The sequence below is a fragment of the Phoenix dactylifera genome, unplaced genomic scaffold (assembly GCF_009389715.1).
Source record: "Phoenix dactylifera cultivar Barhee BC4 unplaced genomic scaffold, palm_55x_up_171113_PBpolish2nd_filt_p 000026F, whole genome shotgun sequence".
In the NCBI taxonomy this organism is placed as follows: Eukaryota; Viridiplantae; Streptophyta; class Magnoliopsida; order Arecales; family Arecaceae; genus Phoenix; species Phoenix dactylifera.
In genome coordinates, this window is record NW_024067667.1 from 1,498,353 (window position 1) to 1,518,500 (window position 20,148).

The following is a 20,148-nucleotide window of genomic DNA, read 5'->3' on the forward strand; positions in this document are numbered from 1 at the left end:
TTTACACAGCTTGTCTAAAAAAGTAGATGCTCAACCAAGCATAAGCCACTATGAAATGACCACTCTTCCATAGTCTACCAAACATGCCCAAATTATTTTTTCATGTATTATATTTTCAAAAATTAGATTTCTAGAAAAAATATTCTAATAAAAAAAAATTCCCTAAATCAAATGAGTCCCAAAAGAAATTTCAACAAAAGATTTAACCCCCTACAGTTAACCATATGGGTTTTATGATAAAAGACATGGAAGCGTTTGTCTTGCTCCTTGTTTTTACTTTTATCATGCAGCCAAAAATCCAACTTGTCAGAAATCCTTCATCAGCCCAGCGTACGCCTTCAGGCTGCTTAGATCTGCTTAGATGGAAGCCTTTGCATCCCTGCACCTCAAATTATGAAGTAAGACTAAACCAGTCGTTTATGCACCTCTTCAATACAACCATTCATGTGATTACAATTCCCCAATTTTCTGAACCATCCCATTCTTGCTGATATATATAACTGCATTCTGATAATAGTAAACAAAGCTGGAGATGTTAATCTCTTTGATGGCTCAAGGGGCATATCAGTTTTGAACCCTTGGCATGACCTTTACAAATCAAAGTTGGTGCCACCAGGACAGATTGAAACTTATGCCAGAGATGCTACAATAACCCTGAACCGAAAACCATATCAGGATTTGTATCAATAAAATTTTGGTTTTTGGAATAAGAGCCATTAAAACACACACCATAATATTAATTTATGCAATCAGCAGTTGGAATGGTAAATGGGAAAAGCTTTGAGCCTTTGTCATGAATGTTGAAACCAGTTTTGTATGCTTAAGCAACACCGGAAAAATCCTTGAGTATATTTCAATTCATACTAGTCCAACAAGGTCTACTGAAGTGCAGGACAAAGCACTGTTTTGAAGATGTTACTTGACATGCTTAGCAAACCAGTCAAGCATGTCTTGATGAGCCTCTTCAGCACTTTTAACAGCAGATGCATCATCCACCTTGTATCTGACAGACCATCCGTGAGCCACGCCTGGAAATATCTTTACAAAGTAACTAACCTGAGGAAAAAAAAAAAAAAAAAAACTCTTAAGAGTGACAATTTGAGCGATCAGATATATAATTGGTCAAAAGAAAGGTTGCAAAATCTATTCCAAAGTTGTCATAGAAAAACTAAGAATTTCACCAGGGAGAAAGATAAAATATTTGGGTGACATTTCCACATGGTCCAAGATCAAGGTTCGCCGTACCGGTACCGAACCCCGTACCGGTGCCGCACTAGTATAGACGTACCGAGTGTCGGTACGGTACGGTACGCTCGGTACCGACCGTACCGATATTGGTGTACCGATACCGGTATCCATCGGTACGAGTACGGTATGCTCGGTACCGACCGGTGCCGACTGGTACAGCAAACCTTGTCCAAGATAATGTCGCCCTCAAGTGAGGAAGTAGAACTACTTTAAAATCATCGTGTAGACTAGATTAACAACATGTTTGTATGCATATAAACACAACTATAAAGGTACAGAAGAGAATGGAAAATTGCTAATAAAGGTACAGAATGAGAATGGAAAATTGCTTTTAGAGGTCTACATAACTTGAAAGGTACAAAAAATTTTGACTTTTTCTGTGTTCTGTGCCCTGACAGTTGCACCCTGCACCAAATAGTTCTGAATGCGTCCGTAACTGCACTTATCCACCACAGCACCTCATGCCAACTATTACTCCCTGCAGACCAATTTAACAACTTTCACACCTACTATTGTCCAAGAGTCTTATCAATGCATGTACCTTGTGCTGATTCCAACTTGGGCTATACCATTAGTGACATGACAACAAGAATCTAATATGTAATCTTGGAAAAGAAGCCATATACCCAAGGATATACATAGGAGATCTGAGAGGAGTCCTTCATTAGAGCCTTTCCTTGGATCACATACAAAAAAGAGATGTGATGAGACTAATATCCTTCTTAGAACCAACAAACATTAAATATTATAATATCCACCTTATCTTTTTATTCTGGTCTGGTATCTCTTGGATGTAATTACCAAGGCATTTTCTAAATGAATTTGTTATAAATGATTCAGTTCAAGCAAATTGCAAATAATTAAATGCCATAAATTCCTTCTGTAAAAGCAGCTTTCTTTAACAAGAACAAACACCTGCACGGCTGCACCTGATTATTTTGCACTCACAAGAAAGCAAGTCAAAATCCAGAATTATTGTGCAAGAGATTTCTCCTCTTTCACTGTCCCACTTAGTAGCCAAAATATTCTATCTAGGATCATCCACCTGCTTTGCAATCTTCCTAAAATTCAGAACCCGCAAACGCCTCCTAAGCGCGTTCTTAGTGAAGTAAAAATGTATTTAAAATATCTGCTTCCCCCACTACTCCTGTATCCACTCCCAGTTCTGGCAGCAAAGCTTTCCCATCATCTAATTGAATTTACACAGACAAAAAATACTTAGATTTCCACTTCATGCTGAAAAATAATGTAAGCATGCTTTCTTGTTTAACATACAAAGGGCAAGTTAGTTTTTCTCATGCATCTTCACCAGATTTCCAAGTACAAGACTCTTCTTTTATTCAAATTAATATAAGCCCCCTCTTAACTAAGGTTCACAAAACCGGTACCAAGAATTATATCGTTAAATTCCCGGTTCAGTACAATATGGTTGGTATGGTACAGTATGCAACCTATACCAAGAAAAACTTCCAATACTTTTCTTCTCACTCCCAACCATAGTACCAATCAAAATTAATGATACAGGTCAGTACCAGGAAGTGCAAGACAGTTTTGCTTTTAGTTCAAACCAGCATGGACCAGTTCGGCAAATATACCAAACCAAACATTGATACCGTACCAGTGTGGTGCCGTATGATTATAGGGCGATAAGGGTCAGTATGACAGACCTTGCTCTCCATCCTGAAACACAAGTTTAGCCTCTTGTTATATACCATGTTTGTCTCTTGGATGATCATAACTTGCCATAGCCTATCCACCCATTCCACTATCATTAAACTTCACTCAAATGGGCGTTTCTAAAATTATTTTAATCACATATCTTGGAATCTATCCAATATTCCATCATCTAGAAGTAGCTTGAATGTCTTTCATAGTTTGGTGGCGGGTTCCCAGTTCAACTGTGTAGACTACGAAGGAACCAAGCCAAGCAATTATTCTTCTCAAAAGCCCTTTCTAAATCTCATCTCCAAAGTTCCAATTTCCAGGTCTAGTTACATTTCAAAAGGAGAAGAGGAGACAAGAAGAACAAGAGGATTTGGCTGTGAGATGGTCTCCTCTCGTCCTCTTCTCACTTGTTCACCTTCAATTCCAAGCCATACGGTCCTTGTTCCCCTCTCATTCCCACATTGGATGTGGTGCCCTAGCTCCTCTCCCACAATGTAGTGAACTGGTTTCTCTCCCATGATGCAGCAGCAGCAGCCCAACCCCTTTTACATGGCACAACTATGGCAAAAAGTGTCAAAGAGATGGTGGCTTTTTCAATAGCATTAGGCAGAGATCAAATGAGGCTCCAAGAAGGTCACTATTTCATATCTAAGATTAAGCCCCTAATAAAGAAAAAATCCCTCATTCTTAAAATTTTATATCCTCTTCAAGAGTTTTTGATCCACATAAATGAAACAATACAACTTAGATGGTTCGAGTGGTTGAACCACCCAATTAATTAGCTGAATAGTTCTTTTTGCTAATTACAATTTCTTAATCGACCCAGCCTGGAGATAGTCATGGTTGATGGGTCAAGCAGGTCAATAGGATTTCAAAACATTGCATAGAAGGATAAATAAACCAGAATAAATAAATGGTTAAATAGTAAGTAATCAGAAGGATATACATAATTACCTTACGTATGACCATGACTGGGTAAAGGCAACCCAAGAGATTGCATTGAAAGGAGAAAAAGGCTCAACAAGCAAATCATCATTTTTTTTCCCTAACATAATGTCTTCCTAATTAAGCATTAGAAGTTTTCAAAATTACCTCTCTTAAAATGAAAAGTTTAACATGCTATTTCTCAGCCTACACCTTAACTTCCAAGCAATGTTCTGAAGCTTGTGTCTATGTTATATCCAAGTGTCCATGCTATACACCACAAGCCCAAAAAGTGATACGTCCATGTATTGCTTGCCCATGCCTCTAGTGATACTAACACTCATCATGCACCATTTTGAGACCCACTTGCCACCTTCTCACATCCATACAATGCACAAAAGCTTCAAGGCCCGTATATTACATGCCCAATTGATATTGAGCATACCATGGGATTCCCCATTGAATCATGAATTTCAGTGTGACACTTCATCTTATCCCAGACTCTAGTTTTTTAGCATTAAAGGAGAGCATCTAGTAAGGCACATGTGGAATAATTGGAGAAAATGAACTAAGGAAACAGCATCAAAGCATCTTTCACTTGTACTAACTTTATTGCTTGCGGCTTATGATAAAAGATCACTAATCACTGACACATAGAAGCAAGATGTTTTTCTAGCCACAGATTACATGTCCTGTTTCTATGTCAAAATCCAATCAGATCTTACCTTCATATTCTGGAATACAATTCATATATTTCAAAAGTCAAAACCAGCTAACTTTAATTTCCTTAGGGTCTCTTTAGGGTGGCAATTGGTTAGGTTGGGTAGGGTCAAGAATCCCTCAACCCATACTTAACCCATTTATAATTGGGTTGAAAAGAATAAACCCATAACCTAACCATTTATTTTATATGAACCCATACCCAACTTGCCAAACCAATTTGCAGCTCAATTGTCAATTACTCAATTATATTTTGAGAAAGAAAAGGCAAAAAAAATGAGATCTAGGTTTAGGCATCCAAAAGTGAAAAGTGAGGAGAAGAAAGTAAAGTAGGTAAGGGGATGTGATAAATCCTAAATGCACATTCCCCTCTACTTTTCTCTTCATTATATTTTATTCATTCCCTTGACTATCAATTGCACAGCTTTCCTAATCATGTCAATCCTTGATTAAGCCATGGCCCATCGGACAATAAAAACTACCCCAAGAATTTTGAGGATGGATTTAAAGGTCTCTTCAACCCATGGTGACTTGTCACATGGAACTGTCAGACCCATACCAAACCGCTTATGAGTAGGTGAATCTAGGACTATGTTAACAGGGTTTTGATTTAGCTGGCATGGATTCAGTTCATAATTCAAAACTGTTGCTTACAAATTATCCAATTAAATAAGAGTAAGAATGAAAATAGCTCCATGAATATTATAAATATTTATTCTAACTTTGATGAGGATAGGTAGCTACTGCAATCCACTCCATTACAAAAATAAAAAAAATCTCGGATCCTTCGACTAATTATAAAAGTAAAATAATTCCTATGATGTGAATTAGAGTCTGTACCAAAGTCTACCGAACCGTCCGATTCGGGCAGTACCGAGTCGACCTGGTGCAAAACTGGGTTGGTTTGCCAATAATTTTTGGTTCCAGCTCCAAACTGATCGGATCCGATACCGTACCGGCCGGGACCGGTCCCGAACCGACCGACACCAGCCAATAAGGGTCCGTACTAGTCGGAACTAGTGCGAATCGACCTGGAATCGGCGGGTTCCATTCAAACTCGGTGCGAACCGGACTCGGTGCGAACCAACCCCCTCAAATGTATTTTCTGAGGTAAGATAAAAAAAAAATTTGTCGTAACATAATTTTGCTATTTTTAAATAATTAATAAACTGACATACATGATAAACCTGCAGGAATAAAGCTATCAAGAAAAAGGAGCCAGAGCATGACATTAGCTGAGATCATGGATAAATACTCTCGGATTGGCACCATTCGAAGTGCAACTGGTGTAACATAGAGTTCAAGAGAGGAGTAACTAGGTTGAAGCAGCACTTAGTTGGTGGTTACCCCGACGTAGTTATGTACCGAAAATACTCACAGGAGGTTCAACAGCTGATGAAGAAGCACTTCGCTGATTTCAAAGCAGCGAAGGAGAGGATTTCCAAGAAGAAGGTAGAGGTAGACCGCCGAGTGGCAAAGCCACCTTTTTATCACTCTAGAAAGTCAAAGTAGGTGTCTGCTCCAGACGAGTCACAGATCCAGGCTACCATGCAGGCGAGCCTGGATGAGCAGTGGCAGCAAAATGAGGTGGCCAGGCATAGGGCTCGATTTGGGCCCTCGTACTACGAGTCGGGCTCCGATTTTGCAAGCAGCAGCATAGTCAGTGTCCAGAAGGAACTCCTTAGGAAGGCGGTTGTCAGAGGTGGTGGCCGGATTGCATCTATACTGGAGGCTTTTAGTAGTAAAAAAAAAGTCATCTAGAATAATTTTACAAGGAGCAGCAATTCATGATTTAGATTCGCATGCCTTCCCCAGCAAAGATTTGAAGCAGCAGAGGGTTGACTCAATACTGAAGAAAAATAAGAAGGATATGTGGCAAGCTATTGAATCCTGGTTCCACTTCAACCACATCCCAGCAATGTGGCAAACAAAACATACTACAAGTCTACCTTTCCGCCATACAGGTTGCCGATCCCAGTATAGATCTTTCAAGCCTGAAAAACATCTATGGTGAGCCTCTTGACAGTATTAAAGAGGAGCTAGAGAAATGGATTGCCTCCTACAAGAGCAAATGGCCCACGTATGGACTGATAGTGATGTGTGATGATTGAACAGGTCTTATTAGGTGGAGCATCATCAACTTTCTAACATATTGTGATACGAAGACTTTCTTTCACTAGTCGGTTGATGCTTCTGATCAGGTGCACGATGTCGCGTACATCCTCAAACTGAGAGAGGAGGTGATTGATTAGATAGGATAGGAGAATATCGTGCAGGTCATCATTGATAATGGGCCATAATATAAGGCCACTGGAAAGATCTTGATAGAGCGGGGGCCATATTTTCTAGACCCTATGTGCTACATATTGTATCGACCTCATTACTGATGCATTAAAAGTGGACAGCATAAATAATGCAACTTCAGACACAAATAAAATCAGTGCATCGACTGGATGTGAATTTTTTTGCAAATTTTATTTATTAACACAATTAATATCACAACATAAAACAATCTTCATAGAACATATTTTTTTAAAAATAGTCTCTAAGTCATATGCCCTTCTTCTTACCATATTGGACTCTCTAAGGCATCATGAAAATGTTTCTTGAGGGATATATTGAAGATGAATCATTCTAACTTCCTGTACTAGATCTTTGGTGGTTGGCACAACTTTGTGCCTTTCTATGTGGTAGCTCTATAGTTGTTGAGCTTCAAAATGGCTGAATATGTTGTCTCATATGTGCAATTTGCTTTCTTCAAATGCATACAGGCCATAGGACAAAAGGGATATTGTGCATCTTCAAGGTCAGTTGGGAAATCAAAGCAAGAAAGAATTTTTATTCCAGTAGCTACTCAGGATGTACTCAAGAAATTAAGCAAAATATGTCCAAGCCAGTGTAATATGCTATTCTCAATATCTTTTCCAGAAAGAGATATATCACATTTGGAAGCATTCATCATATAAGCTGGCAAGAATACATTATAATTTGGTAAGTAAATTTGTATTCTACACAAGGCAAATCCTATGCCAGTCAAGTTAAAAATAAAACAGAATGTAGCCAGGATACAAATGTAAAAGATCACTTACCCCAGTTTTTGCAGATAAAATCTGCTCAAACTGCTTCACTAATTCAGGTGGAGAAAGATGGTCGAACTCAGCTCCAAGTATAGCAATGGGGCATTTAACCTCTGAGGAAAAAAAGTATGAAAACATCTTTCATACAACAGAAACAAAAACTAAGTGCCCATTGTCTACCAAAAATTCACTCTCTTAAATAGTATATTCTCTGTGAGGATGGGAATCTCAATTGAAAGCATGAGTAGGAACTGTTAAGTATACATACCCTTGATATCATCAACAGACACAAATGAAGGATGTAAGAACACCGCAGCTTGGATCTCAGCAGCTTTCGCCAATTCCACAACAACTTTAGCTAAAGAGATTATGAAGTTGAAAACAACGTACACATGATTATACATCACAGAAATAGTTTGATCCACAAAATCTTTTACTATCGAATTCTCATAATCTTGTGTGAGATCCTTAATATTGAGAATTCATATGGATTCAAAAATGATGTGGCTAAAACTCACCACCCCAGCAAAAACCTGCAGCCCCGACTGCAGAAATGCCCTTACTTTTTAAAGCTGCAATAACTGGTTTTGCATCTTCAAAACCTTTAGCCTACAAAGACAGCATGAGGTATCAGTGGCTAATTTTCAACATTCTGGTAGAACAGCTTAAAAAAAAAATAAAGAAAAATGTCAAATGTAACTAAATTTTATAATTTATATATTATCTAAACTAGATGAAATCACTAACTAATTACCCTCCCAGGAATTGCAGGTCAACTGCATAAAAAGGTAGATAAGAGCTAGATTACGTCTACTGGATATGGCTAGTTATATTGTTTCAGCTGGAGTAAATAAAAGCTTATTGCACAAAAGGGCATGCTAGCCTTCTAGAAGTGCATTATTATGTAGATATCTTTTCACCAATGGCACATAAATGCAGGTACTTTCAGCATGCTCCTATAGCATCAAGTCTTTCAACAATGTGTACGGTTACACTCAAGAAGGAAGTCTTACTTTCAAGGAGGGTACCCCAAGCAGTTCAACAATACCAAAGGAAAAGAACAAAGAAAACCTACAAAGTGCCACCTTATTTGCATCATGCCAGACCTAAATGAAGCAGGAATGACTTCATGACAAGCTGCTCAACCATCCTGTAGGCAATTTCAGAACTACCCAAGGCATGACTCTATATAGCCTGTGCATAACACTTCTTTAACTTCTTAAGGAAAACAAATTAGATTACAACTTCCCACAATTTTTTAAGTTTCTTAATCTTGTCCTCGACGACTTCATTGTTAAGCTAGTCCATAGCGTTCAAACAGTTCTCTAACATTTAATCGTTTCTTTGTAGAGCTTTCCATTTCCAAGAGAGCATCAGCAGAGCATATTAAGGATTAGAAATGCCTGATTGCCCCACTCAAAAATGTCATTGCTTGCTCAAATCTCACCTACACCACATAAAATAATGTTATTTGTTTCAAATAATTTTAGTATTACAACATAATCTTATTAGAGAGCAGGAAACTAGGAAAAGTTTGGTAAGTAAGGAATGATGAAGGGAGATGCGAAATTTACAAGAGAGCAGAATCAAAGGGGGAGTGAAAGAAAAGGAGTTGGAGGGAGGTGTACTGGTTAAAATGACGCCTCTCAAGTAGTCCTACTCCAAACAGGGTTCTGTTTCTTTTGCTGGTTGTCTAGAGGAAGGTCAGACATTACAAACCAGTTGCACTCGTCAGATCCAGCAAAATTGACTTGATGAAAATACCCCTCATGGATAGTCCATGTGAACGAAGTTCATCACAAATGACATTTGTCTTGGTATCCTACTCATGTTAGATATGCAATATTTCAAATAACTATTGTTATGTTAATAAGAAAGATTAATGCTCATTTTATATCTATCACTGCCGAGGTCCGCCGTACCGGTACCGGTCGGCGTACCGGTGGCCGGCCGAACCGGTACGGTACCAGTCCGGTCCGGTACGTATCGGCCGGTACCAGTACCATACCGACCGGTACGCGGTGGTTTCAAAAACCACAGCGCGAGGTGTGTGGTTTTAAAAAAAAAAAAAACGTAACGGTGCGAACCGGCCGGTTCGCACCGGTACGAGGCCGGTACCAAGCGGTACGGGCTCCGTACCGGCCGGTTCGGCTAAAAAACCGAAAAATACCGGTTTTCTTGTGGTTCCGGTACCGGTTTAGGACCGGACCGGTACAGCATTCCATGATCACTGCCATTATAACAACCTTGTAAACATCCAAGTGATTCATTCAAGAGAAAGGGTTGTTCAATGGATGGATGCGATTCATCATACGATGAAGAATTTTTTTTTTCTTTTTAGCATAATTCAACTCTTGATTAATACTCTCTTCCTCTCATAATCATATTGGCCTCTAATAAAGCAGGATTTATAAAGCACTCCAGCAACAAAAGGAAGAAAATGGTTATAACAAGCTTTACCATTTAGTAGTAGACATATAGATATATTAACAAGTTAAAAATCATTATTTGACCTTTATTTCATTATAATGATTATTGTATAAAGACAAGAATGGTTATTCTTGAACGCCTAATTGATCCATATTGTCTTGATTTTAAGTTAACAAATTGATTTATTTGATATTTCTTATTGTGTATTATCACTGCTACGATCAATATATTTATTATAATCATTTAGATAATACTCCATGGTTTGAAAGAAAGGAACAATTAAGGGGGATGCCAAATTTATAGAGCAGAATGAAAGGGAGAGTGAATTAAAAGGAGTTAAGGGTGGAGTAGCAGTTAAAATGATGGAATTGCCTCTTAGGTAGTCCTGCTCTAAATGGGGTTCTGTCTCTTTTATTGCTTTGTTGTCTGGCAGGATTTTACACATTACAAACCAGTTGTACTTGTTAGAATCCAGGAAAGTTGAGTTGATGAAAATGCCCTTCATAGATAGTCCATGTGAACTACATCCATTATGAATGACATTTGCCTTTGGGATCCTTCTCTTGTTAGGTATGTAATGTTTCAAAGAATGATCGTTATGCTAATTAGAAATAGTAATGCCCATTCTATTTCCTTCATTGCCACTATAACAACCTTGTGAACCTCCCAGTGCTTGATGCAAGAGAGAGTTGCACAATGGATGGATGTGATAGCAATGAAGACTTTTTTTCTTTTTCGCACCTCTTTTATACTCTCTTCCTGTCATAATTGTATTGGCTTCTAATAGAAATGGTACTCATAAAAACTTTGGCAATAAAAGGAAGAAAATAGTTATAAAAAGCTTTGCTTTTTAACAGTAGATATATAGATATAATAACAAGTTAAAAATCATTACCTGACCATTATTTTCATTATAATGATTATTGTATAAAGACCATAACTGTCATTATAGAATATTTTTTAATTGATGTTGCCTTGATTTCTAGTTGACTAAGTTATTTGTTTGAATTTTTTTTATTGTGTTCCAATAGCTATGGTCAGGATATTTATCATAATCATGGATAAAGCTCCACAGTCTGAAAAGAAAGGATCAAGGAAGGGGGATGCCCAAAGCAAGCAAGATGAAAGGGGAAATGACACAAAATTGGAGGGTGGGGTAGCTGTTAGAGTGACAGAATTGCCTTGTGAGGTAGTTCTCCTCTAAATGGGGCTCTTATTCTTTTGCTACTTTGTTGTCCAATGGGAGATTAGATGCCTGCTATACTTCTCAGTTGAATGGATGAAAATGCCCCTCATAATAGTTCATGTGAACTACATCCATTATAGATGACATTTCTCTTTGGTATGTATGTGATTTACTAATCAGAAAGAGTAATGCCCATTATATTTTTGTCATTGCCATTACAACAACCTTGTAAAACCTCTAAAGTGATTCATTGAAGAGAAAGAGTTGTTCAATGGATGGATGTGATTTCATCATACAACAGAGATTTTTTTTGCCTTTTTAGCATGATTGCTCACCTCTTTTATACTCTCTTCCTCTCATAAGTTTATTGATTTCTAATATAAACTTGAATTAACAAAAACTCTGGCAACAAAAGGATAAAAACAGTTATAAAAAAGATTTGCCATCTAATAGTAGATATGCAGATATATTAACAACAAAAATTTAAAAAATCATTATTCGACCTTTATTCTGTAATAATGATTATTTATATAGACATTAATGGTTCTTATTCAGTACCTATTTGATTGATATTGTTGTTATTTCTAATTAACTAAGTGATTTATTTGATTCTCATCATGTGTTCTAATTGCTAGATCAAGATATTTATTTATATAACACTCTGCATGATTGAAATGTCAAAAAAGTAGATTAAGTTTTATTTCTTATATGTAGGGGGTTATTTTTCTCAATAATATGAGGGTTATCTAATTTATAGCATGCTATTATTCTGGAGTTTATTAGTATAAGGTTATATATAAGGATTGGAAAATTCAATATCAAAAAATGTTGTTGATCTACAATCTTGCAAGACGACAAGATTAATACTGAACATGCAGAAAGGCAAGTATAATTGAGGAGTGACCGAAGCTTATGACATAATCACCTAAAAATAGCAAACCGACTTTACCGAACAAAGATCACAAAACGAAAATTCAACAGGTAATAACAAGTTATTTTAGGGGTGAATGGAGACGCACTAAATAATTTGAAGTGTATTATTTGTCATTCCCACCTTAGTGCAAGTGTTTTTATGCAACGACAAAAGGAAAGGTGATTTTTTCAATTTATTCATAGCCAAATTAAGATGGGTATTTCTATGTTGCACGATACAGCCTATATGAGTGTGGTTATAAGGCTGCAACCTAAGAGATTGGCTATCTTTGGAGAACCCATGAATCGAAGATGCTAACGTAAGACAATAATGTGCTAATCTGAATGGATCTGACAAAGCTTATACTATGTGTATCATCTGAGATCTACGCCAATGAGCTTAGTTCAAGACTTTGTCAACTACAGACTTTGCCAATGGAGCATGATATTACTAAGCAAATGTTCAAACCTTGCAAGGCACCTTTACATATTCCATAGTTTTCATAACCCAAATGTATACTTCAAGTATTTTACATGATTTTTAAAATATTAAATCCTGAAAGGATTGTTGGAAAATTTGAAATTATAATTTATAATTTATGATTAACATTTGTAGTGATTCAAAATTTTAGACTATTTGAAGGTAATCCAACAGATTCATAGTTGCCAAACTACCAGATCTCATGATCTGCCACCTGGACCTTTAACTTCCTTACTAATTCTTGAATGTCCTTAGGAAAATCTAAGCATGGACTTTGTAATAACCGACTCCATATATGTAGTGATGGACAGATTGTCCAAGATGGCTTACTTTATCGCTTCTAAGAAGGCTACCGATGCTTCGCATAATGCCAAACTCTTTTACAAAGTAATTCGTCTACATGGGATCTTGAAGACCATTGTGCTTGATCAAGATGTCAAGTTTAAAGGTCAATTTTGGAAGACACTTTGCAAAATTAGGCATGAAACTTCATTTTTCAAGAGCCTTTTACCCTTAGACTAATGGTCAAACAAAAGACCTCAACTGCAATCTAAAGAATCTGCTGGGAGTCTTGTTGCTGAACACCCAACCACTTGGGATGCAATTCTGTCTCAAGCCAAATTTGCACATAATAGCACCATCGATCCCTCAACAAGGCCATTGCTGCTCAGGATAGTGGCATGACTAACATCACAGTAACATTAGACCTAGTACCCTCACTGGTATCGATTAGAACTTCCATCCAAGAAGAAAATTCTCCCAACACCTCAAATTTTTTCTTCATCGAAGACCAAGTCAAAAATAGCATCGAAAGCAACAAGGTTTACCAATACCATGCAAATCAGAAGTCACAAAAGCATTCAATTGAAGCTTGGAAATAAAAGTTCTTGTCCACAATCAACCAAAGCGATACCCAGCCAGGTCTTTTAGGAAATTTACTATGTGCTCGACCTTCAAGAGGATGTTCACCTCCACCCTGTTTTTAACATCATTAATCTCACTTCATGCTTTGATGATCAAGATGTAGACTGTGAGGACTTATGCGAGCATGTGTTTAGTCCCATATCGACTATATATTGGGTAAATCTTGGACACTTATAGAGGCCAAGGAACCCAAAAAACATCTTCCGGCTAGCATTTTTGGGTGACATCTTAGGTTTTTACGAATAGTATCAAAGCAAATCCGGCCCATGGTCCATGTGGACTAGAGTCCATTTGGATTGACCACGGGATGATCGTAGTATTTGTGATTAGATTTGAATGGATTTAAACCTATAGCCTGGCGAGGACACCAAGGCTTAAACGGGAGGAGTATGTGAGGACCTGTGTAGGCATATGTTTAGTCCCACTTGGTACTTATACAGGGACAAAATCCAAATAACACTGTCTGGCTAGCTTGTTGGGTAAGGTCCTAGGTTGTTACATAGATAGAGCCCAACATTTAGTTGTTACCTCTCCCAAATAAGAAGCTATAAGAAGTCATAGCCATCCTTGATTAGTAGATAGTGCTTACTTGAAACCAAGCCTATCAAAATTTATAGTTGAGTAGAAAGATAGGCCAAGTCTGGGAAATCATAGGCATCATATAAAAATTTGCAGCACCTAAATTTAGATTTTATACAACAAAGACCAAGTGCATAGTTTGTTAAAGCTGAACTTCTCCAAATTGAGGGAGCTGATGCAAGTCGGGTCCTGATCCTCTGCTGTCATAAGGCTCCCATGCAGCCTCCAAACCATCACTAGTCCAATTAAAGGAAGCATATGAGGTGATGCTCGACTTACAAGTATCCAGTGGACTTAAATTTTGTAAATTAGATAATTAGTAGGTAAGTTGAAGTGTTAGAAGCTGTCCGTGCAGTCCCAAAGATGACTTCATTATGGTTAGATAGATAGAGTTTGAAACACAAACCTCTTCCAATATGTCCGGCGTTAAGTTAGCTTTAAACTTTCAATACACTCGAATCACCTGAATTAAACTTCAGATGAAAAGATGGTCCGATTACTGAAGCTGTGTCTAGGTAGTCCAGTCTGTAATCTGCTGGCCATAATCCTACCATCAAATCAAATTAGATAGCCAGAACCCTACCATTAGAACACTACTGGTAAAAACCATGCCACAACATATATCTTGAGTCCTATTCAACCACGGAGTCAATTAACAGCATCCAGGTGCTATCAGTTTATCTCAGACAGCAAAATAACTTTAGTTAAATTAGTTTTTGTGTCTAGAACACAGCTAAGGTGTGAAAATTAGTTCTAGAAGTCTATCTTTTGATGTAATTTGAGTCCTAGTTTGATTCTAAGGGAACCCACGAGTTCTTATCAATGTATGGGGACCAAGAACCTAAATAAATACCTCATTTATGTATTCAAAATTCAATCAACAAAAATCTTTTCCTAAAGTGCACATTTGGTGTTTCACTCTTGTGTGGTATATTCTCACGAGCTTTATTAGATTTTAGAAATTGTCAACAGCAAGCCAGTAGATTCTAGCAAGTCATGGCATCCTTCAAACATCCTTGGAGTCTTGTTCTAATTAGTTTTCTAATTCATTTCTGCTTTACCTTATAGCTTCTAGCTCCTCTTTAATTAGTTTTCAGTTTAATTCTTGGTTTAAGCTTGCTTATACTTTGGCTATCTCGCCCTAAAGATTGTGCTGGCACCTTCCCTCCAGCATCAACCATCTTCACTTCTTTTAGTTGTTCTCTTTTATCTTAAAAATATGTTCAAGGTAATCAAATGAAACTTTCTTTATCTCTCTTGCTCTCTCTATCATCATCAACATGTTAGCATTAAAAATATTTTTCTTAGGGTGTCACACTCAGTGAAATCTCCTTGGAAACTCATACCCATGATTGCTTCCTATTAAGCATTTATGAGACCCACTTCCTTGCACCTGCACCCAAATCTTCTCCCACACCGGCACCCGCTTTTAGTAACTAAGATTACCATAACCTTTTCCTTTTGTTTATCTACACTCATAGATATTTTTCCTCTCTCATTTTCTTGTAGTTGATAGTAATTTTGCGCCCCATAATGATTAAAGTATTGCCTTCAATTATTCAAACTATCATGTTCCACAAAATACAATGGCTAATTGGTAAAGTGAATATACACCGCTCTGACCATTTAGTGATTCAGCAATCTGTTTAAATGCATAAAACTATTCAATGATTTACAGATCAAAAAACTATATACCATCAATTAATTGTATTGATAATAATAAATGCATGCAAGTGGAAATGAAATTGTCATTTTACTTATTAAGTAGATATTCCAATTAATTTAAAACCCTATAAAGAATATTTGTTCAAAATTCTAATGAGAGAAAACTTCCAAGTTGAGTAAATGGTTAGCTATCAATTGCAATCTTACATTTAGTTATAACCATCAACTTGATGTTCAAATTTCACTTGACCTTCAGTATAGGTTTTTTCCATGACAGGTATGTAGTTTGTACTCTCTCTCCTTCAGTGTATCAGCAAAAAAAAGTTTCTTTCATACTAGCAATAGATGCACATAGCTTCACACATAAAATTCATTATTAAAGCCATAAATGTTCCTCTCAAAAATTATTAAAATCAAATAGTAAATTCGTGAATGGTGTAAGAAACAAACTGTAGTATGAGATTGTATCCAGATAGGCAATGGCCTCTCAGCATTGTTAGGTGAGTAAGGGTCCCCATATAAGAAATCTGGCACCACCACAAAGAATCCTGAAGCTGCAGCTTTGTCTGCAATTTTCCTGTGTGGTAACATATTACTGGATTTAGCATGCACCAATCTACAGAAAGACAAACAAAAGGAAAAGAAGCAACAGACTATGATGGAAACCCTGCAGTCAAACTATGTGAACAGTCCTGGCAGGTGCACATTTACCAAATCAAAATCTTTTTTTTTCTAAATAAAACACTTCCTACATATTTACAACAAGAAGTTTTAAATAAAAAATTATCCATTTATGGATAATAATAGACTTAAATTTTTAAAAAATCCAATAGGGCATAGAAATCTCTATGCTGCCACTGAAACTGAAGCTTCATGGGCAACTACTCTTTATCAGACCTAACAAAATAACTGCTGCTTTCCATAGCCCCACAACACTAAGAAGCTTTTCATTGTCCTAGAAGTCAAGTTACTGGTAATCTTAATCGCAAATTGCACTACTGTGCAGTTCATTAAGGCCCTCAAAATTGTTGTTCTTTAAGAGAACTTTTTGCATTTAAAATGAGATAGATTATGGTTAGTTGAAACTCTTATCCATCAAAATGTTGTCATCTCTTCCACCAAGCCTCTCTTCAGCATCACTCAATCTCAGGTAAATAATATAACCTAGAAACTTTCTCACTCCACAATCATCACTATCATTATAATATTAAAAATTCCTCATCAGAATTTTACTTAAGAGCTCTATTAAATACAAAAATCAAACTGAATTTGCTTTCTAATGCTTCCAAATCAATGAAAATTTTTTTACTGCCTACTGCTTCCTTCAATACCAATTTTTCTTTAGTTAATGTAATACAAATTAATTTATCACTTATAGAATTGTATAGATAATCTGAGTTCTAAGCAATATAACCATATAATTCAATTTAATATAAAAGACAAGCTCCTATTATTGCTGATGCCAAAATTTTGCAATATGCACAGCAACTTTATATACAGATGCTTGATAGGCCCTCTTGCATTCCAAATTATTTGGAATCATCATTGGTTGACTCCTTAAATAACTCCATGCCAAACCTACTACGGCCCAAGAAACATAACCCACCTTTCATTACCCCTAAAAGCCTAAGCATATGACTGAGTCAATGGCTGTTAAAAAGGAAAAAATCTGAAAAAAAGGGTGAATTTTTATGTATGTTGAAATACTCATGTGAAATGTATTCCTCATGAATTATTTGTAGAACTCATGTTCGAAAACCCTTATGTGATGGCCACATTCCTACTATGATATTTATGGTCCATTGGAATGTACCCTACAAGTTCTGAGGATGAGTCAAATATTAAGGAATCAATCTTTGCTCAAATAGTAGTAAGTGCAAGATACTTCATTTTGATTCCAAATTGACCTAGATGCCTTACTAGCAAGTGCTAAAGAAGATTCCATAATTAATAACAACTGAAAAGTTCTCTCATCGATGCAATTAGGTTATTTTTGGATTCTCATTGATAACCTATGTTGTTAATGGTGGTAGCCGGCAAGAGAAAAGATTCACATTTAGTACATCATGGAAGCATGGGCATAACTTGCTTTGTTGTTGATCAAGAAGTAATTGAGGAAAAACATTTCACTAATTAATTGAAGTTGATGAAGCAATGCATCTGTATATATACAATCTCCAAAACATTAGTCGTTGATACCATTGTACTTGATAGGGTTTTTGTCAGAAATTTTGGATGAAAAGTGTGGCAACATGATCTCAATATTCCATCATTTACATTATTTCTTGTTTTTCAGTAATCTTCTGGGCAAATTTAATGTTTAGAAATAGAATATTACAATTTGGCCTAAGTAAATATGTGATAGCTTTCTCAAAGCTATTAATGCGAACAAAGAAATATAGTAATGTAAATTTTAGTTCAATGAGATATCTGACCTTCCTATTTTCTAACTTGGAAGCAGCTTGAGTTGGAAGGAATTTCTTTAAAACTGCCGAGAGGGACTGATAGCCATGCCAGTTATGGCCACTTAAGCAAAGGACCAATACCCCTGAGTCCTGACTGTTACATGAATTGATAATGCAAATGCATTATGAAGCATGAATTTGTACTCTTTTAATTAAATAGAAGCTCATGCCAAATAGTTGGTTATTATTTCATCCACAGGAGCAAAGTCCAAGCCAAGTTTTTGTTGCTTTTACAGTGATTAATAGCTACAATGGAATCTCCTTCACTGTGTCAATTCTTCTGCATGATTTACATCAATAATCTAGAAGGATCTCATGTCCACTGGTCTTTTGACATGTCTTCTGACATTAAAAAAAAAAAAAGTGAAACAAAACTTCATTATTTCAGAAAGAGTTCACTCACATATATGACCTTTAACAGGCTATGGGTTACCCTACTGAACTTTTAATAAACTGCATGTCTAAATATTGTATTTTTGATTATTGACGATTTCAACACAGGATGCAGTAATGTAACATAAAAAAGACTTAAAGAACAAAAAAACAAAAAACAAAAAAAGCCATCCTGTCAGTTGGAAACAAGTATGTGATTTCAGAAGAAAACAATCTTGATATGTCCACCAAATACAAGATACCAATTATAACATCTACCATTTTTGATAAACCTCTTGCCAAAACATTTCTCTACCAACCAACTGGCATGAAAACTCAGAGTCTCATAAGATTAATGCTCATCTGACCAGCACAGGATTCTGATGATAGAATAGATAGTATAGTCCATACCTCAAATTTGGAGCTTCAAACCCTGGAAACAGGACAGATCAAAGTGATGAGAATGAGGTTAAAGATCAGCGAAAAAAAAAAAATCATCTAAACAAAATGATCGATCCCGTCTCATTTTAAAGGATGAGCGAGTACCATAGACGTCGGAGACGAGAATGATGGCCAGCTTGGAATCGGGGGAGCCGGCGGTGTAGGCCTTGAGGCCCCCGAGATCGTCCACCACGCAGCCTTGGCCGCTGCCGGGGCTCAGCGTCGGTGGGTTCGCACAGCACTGAGAGCTCGCCATCTTCCTTTCCACACGGAGCGCAACAGAGGGTTTGTCTCGGGCGTCGGAGGACCGGAGATGGAAATGCAAGCGAGAGCCCGGGAGCAGGCTTTCCGAAGCCTTATACAGACGGAGGGGAAATGACAAGAACTGGAGGCGATCACTGGTGAGATGTAGATTGCACGAATCTTAAAGTTAATCGTAAGAAACTTTGAACGGCATATGATGCGCACGGCCGCAGTGCTTGCTCTCAGCAAGAATCCAGCGGTATCGGAAAGGATAAAAGAAGTCTACCGTATCAAATTTTTGGAGGGGAAATTTTCTTCCTATCAATCTAATTTTATTATCTTCTGTGGTCAGATTGAGATAAATATGTATTTCTGAAATTTTTGAAATTTTCTTATTTATAAATTAGACATCTCCTAAAAGATTCTTAAAATAAAAAAAAAAAAATTAATCAGTTTCTCCAGAGCTACAATATTTAAGTAGTTTATATTGCAGTGCACAAAGTCTTTGAGAATGCAACTTTGCCTTATATAGATGATCACTTTTGAACGTCCTACTAAGACAAGCAGCAGCATTAGCAACAATCAAATGAGCATCTCTGGATTGGCAAATATCGTTGTTTTTATATTCAATTTCCCGATGCTATTAGAGTTTACATTTAAAGTTGCTGCTTACACTTAACTACATAATAGATAAGATTTTTTCATTGTAGTGCATATAAGCCTTGATATCTGCATTCTATAGATATGATCCATTCCAAAAGAAGTAGGAACAATCAGATAGACCACCTTAAACCAAAAGGTTAGCAAACCCTTGTT

General features: G+C 36.8%; 1 protein-coding gene across 2 annotated transcripts; it reads right to left on the reverse strand.

Moving 5' to 3' along the window:
• Positions 1-707: 707 nt before the first annotated feature.
• Positions 708-19,450, reverse strand: LOC103720363 (endo-1,3;1,4-beta-D-glucanase-like). 2 transcript variants are annotated; one of them, XR_005506940.1, is made up of 8 exons: positions 19,195-19,450; positions 19,060-19,081; positions 16,262-16,388; positions 8,153-8,243; positions 7,903-7,992; positions 7,647-7,747; positions 1,597-1,726; positions 708-1,056 (listed from the first exon to the last, which is right to left on the reverse strand). XR_005506940.1 is itself a non-coding variant. In XM_008810026.3 (7 exons), the coding sequence occupies exons 1-7, from the start codon at positions 19,343-19,345 to the stop codon at positions 916-918; spliced, it is 723 nt and encodes a 240-aa protein (XP_008808248.1). In that variant the 5' UTR covers positions 19,346-19,448; the 3' UTR covers positions 708-915. The 2 variants fall into 2 exon arrangements, 1 of the variants encoding a protein (XP_008808248.1); XM_008810026.3 differs by lacking the exon at positions 1,597-1,726 and having other exon boundaries at positions 19,195-19,448.
• Between the last annotated feature and the right edge of the window lie 698 nt (positions 19,451-20,148).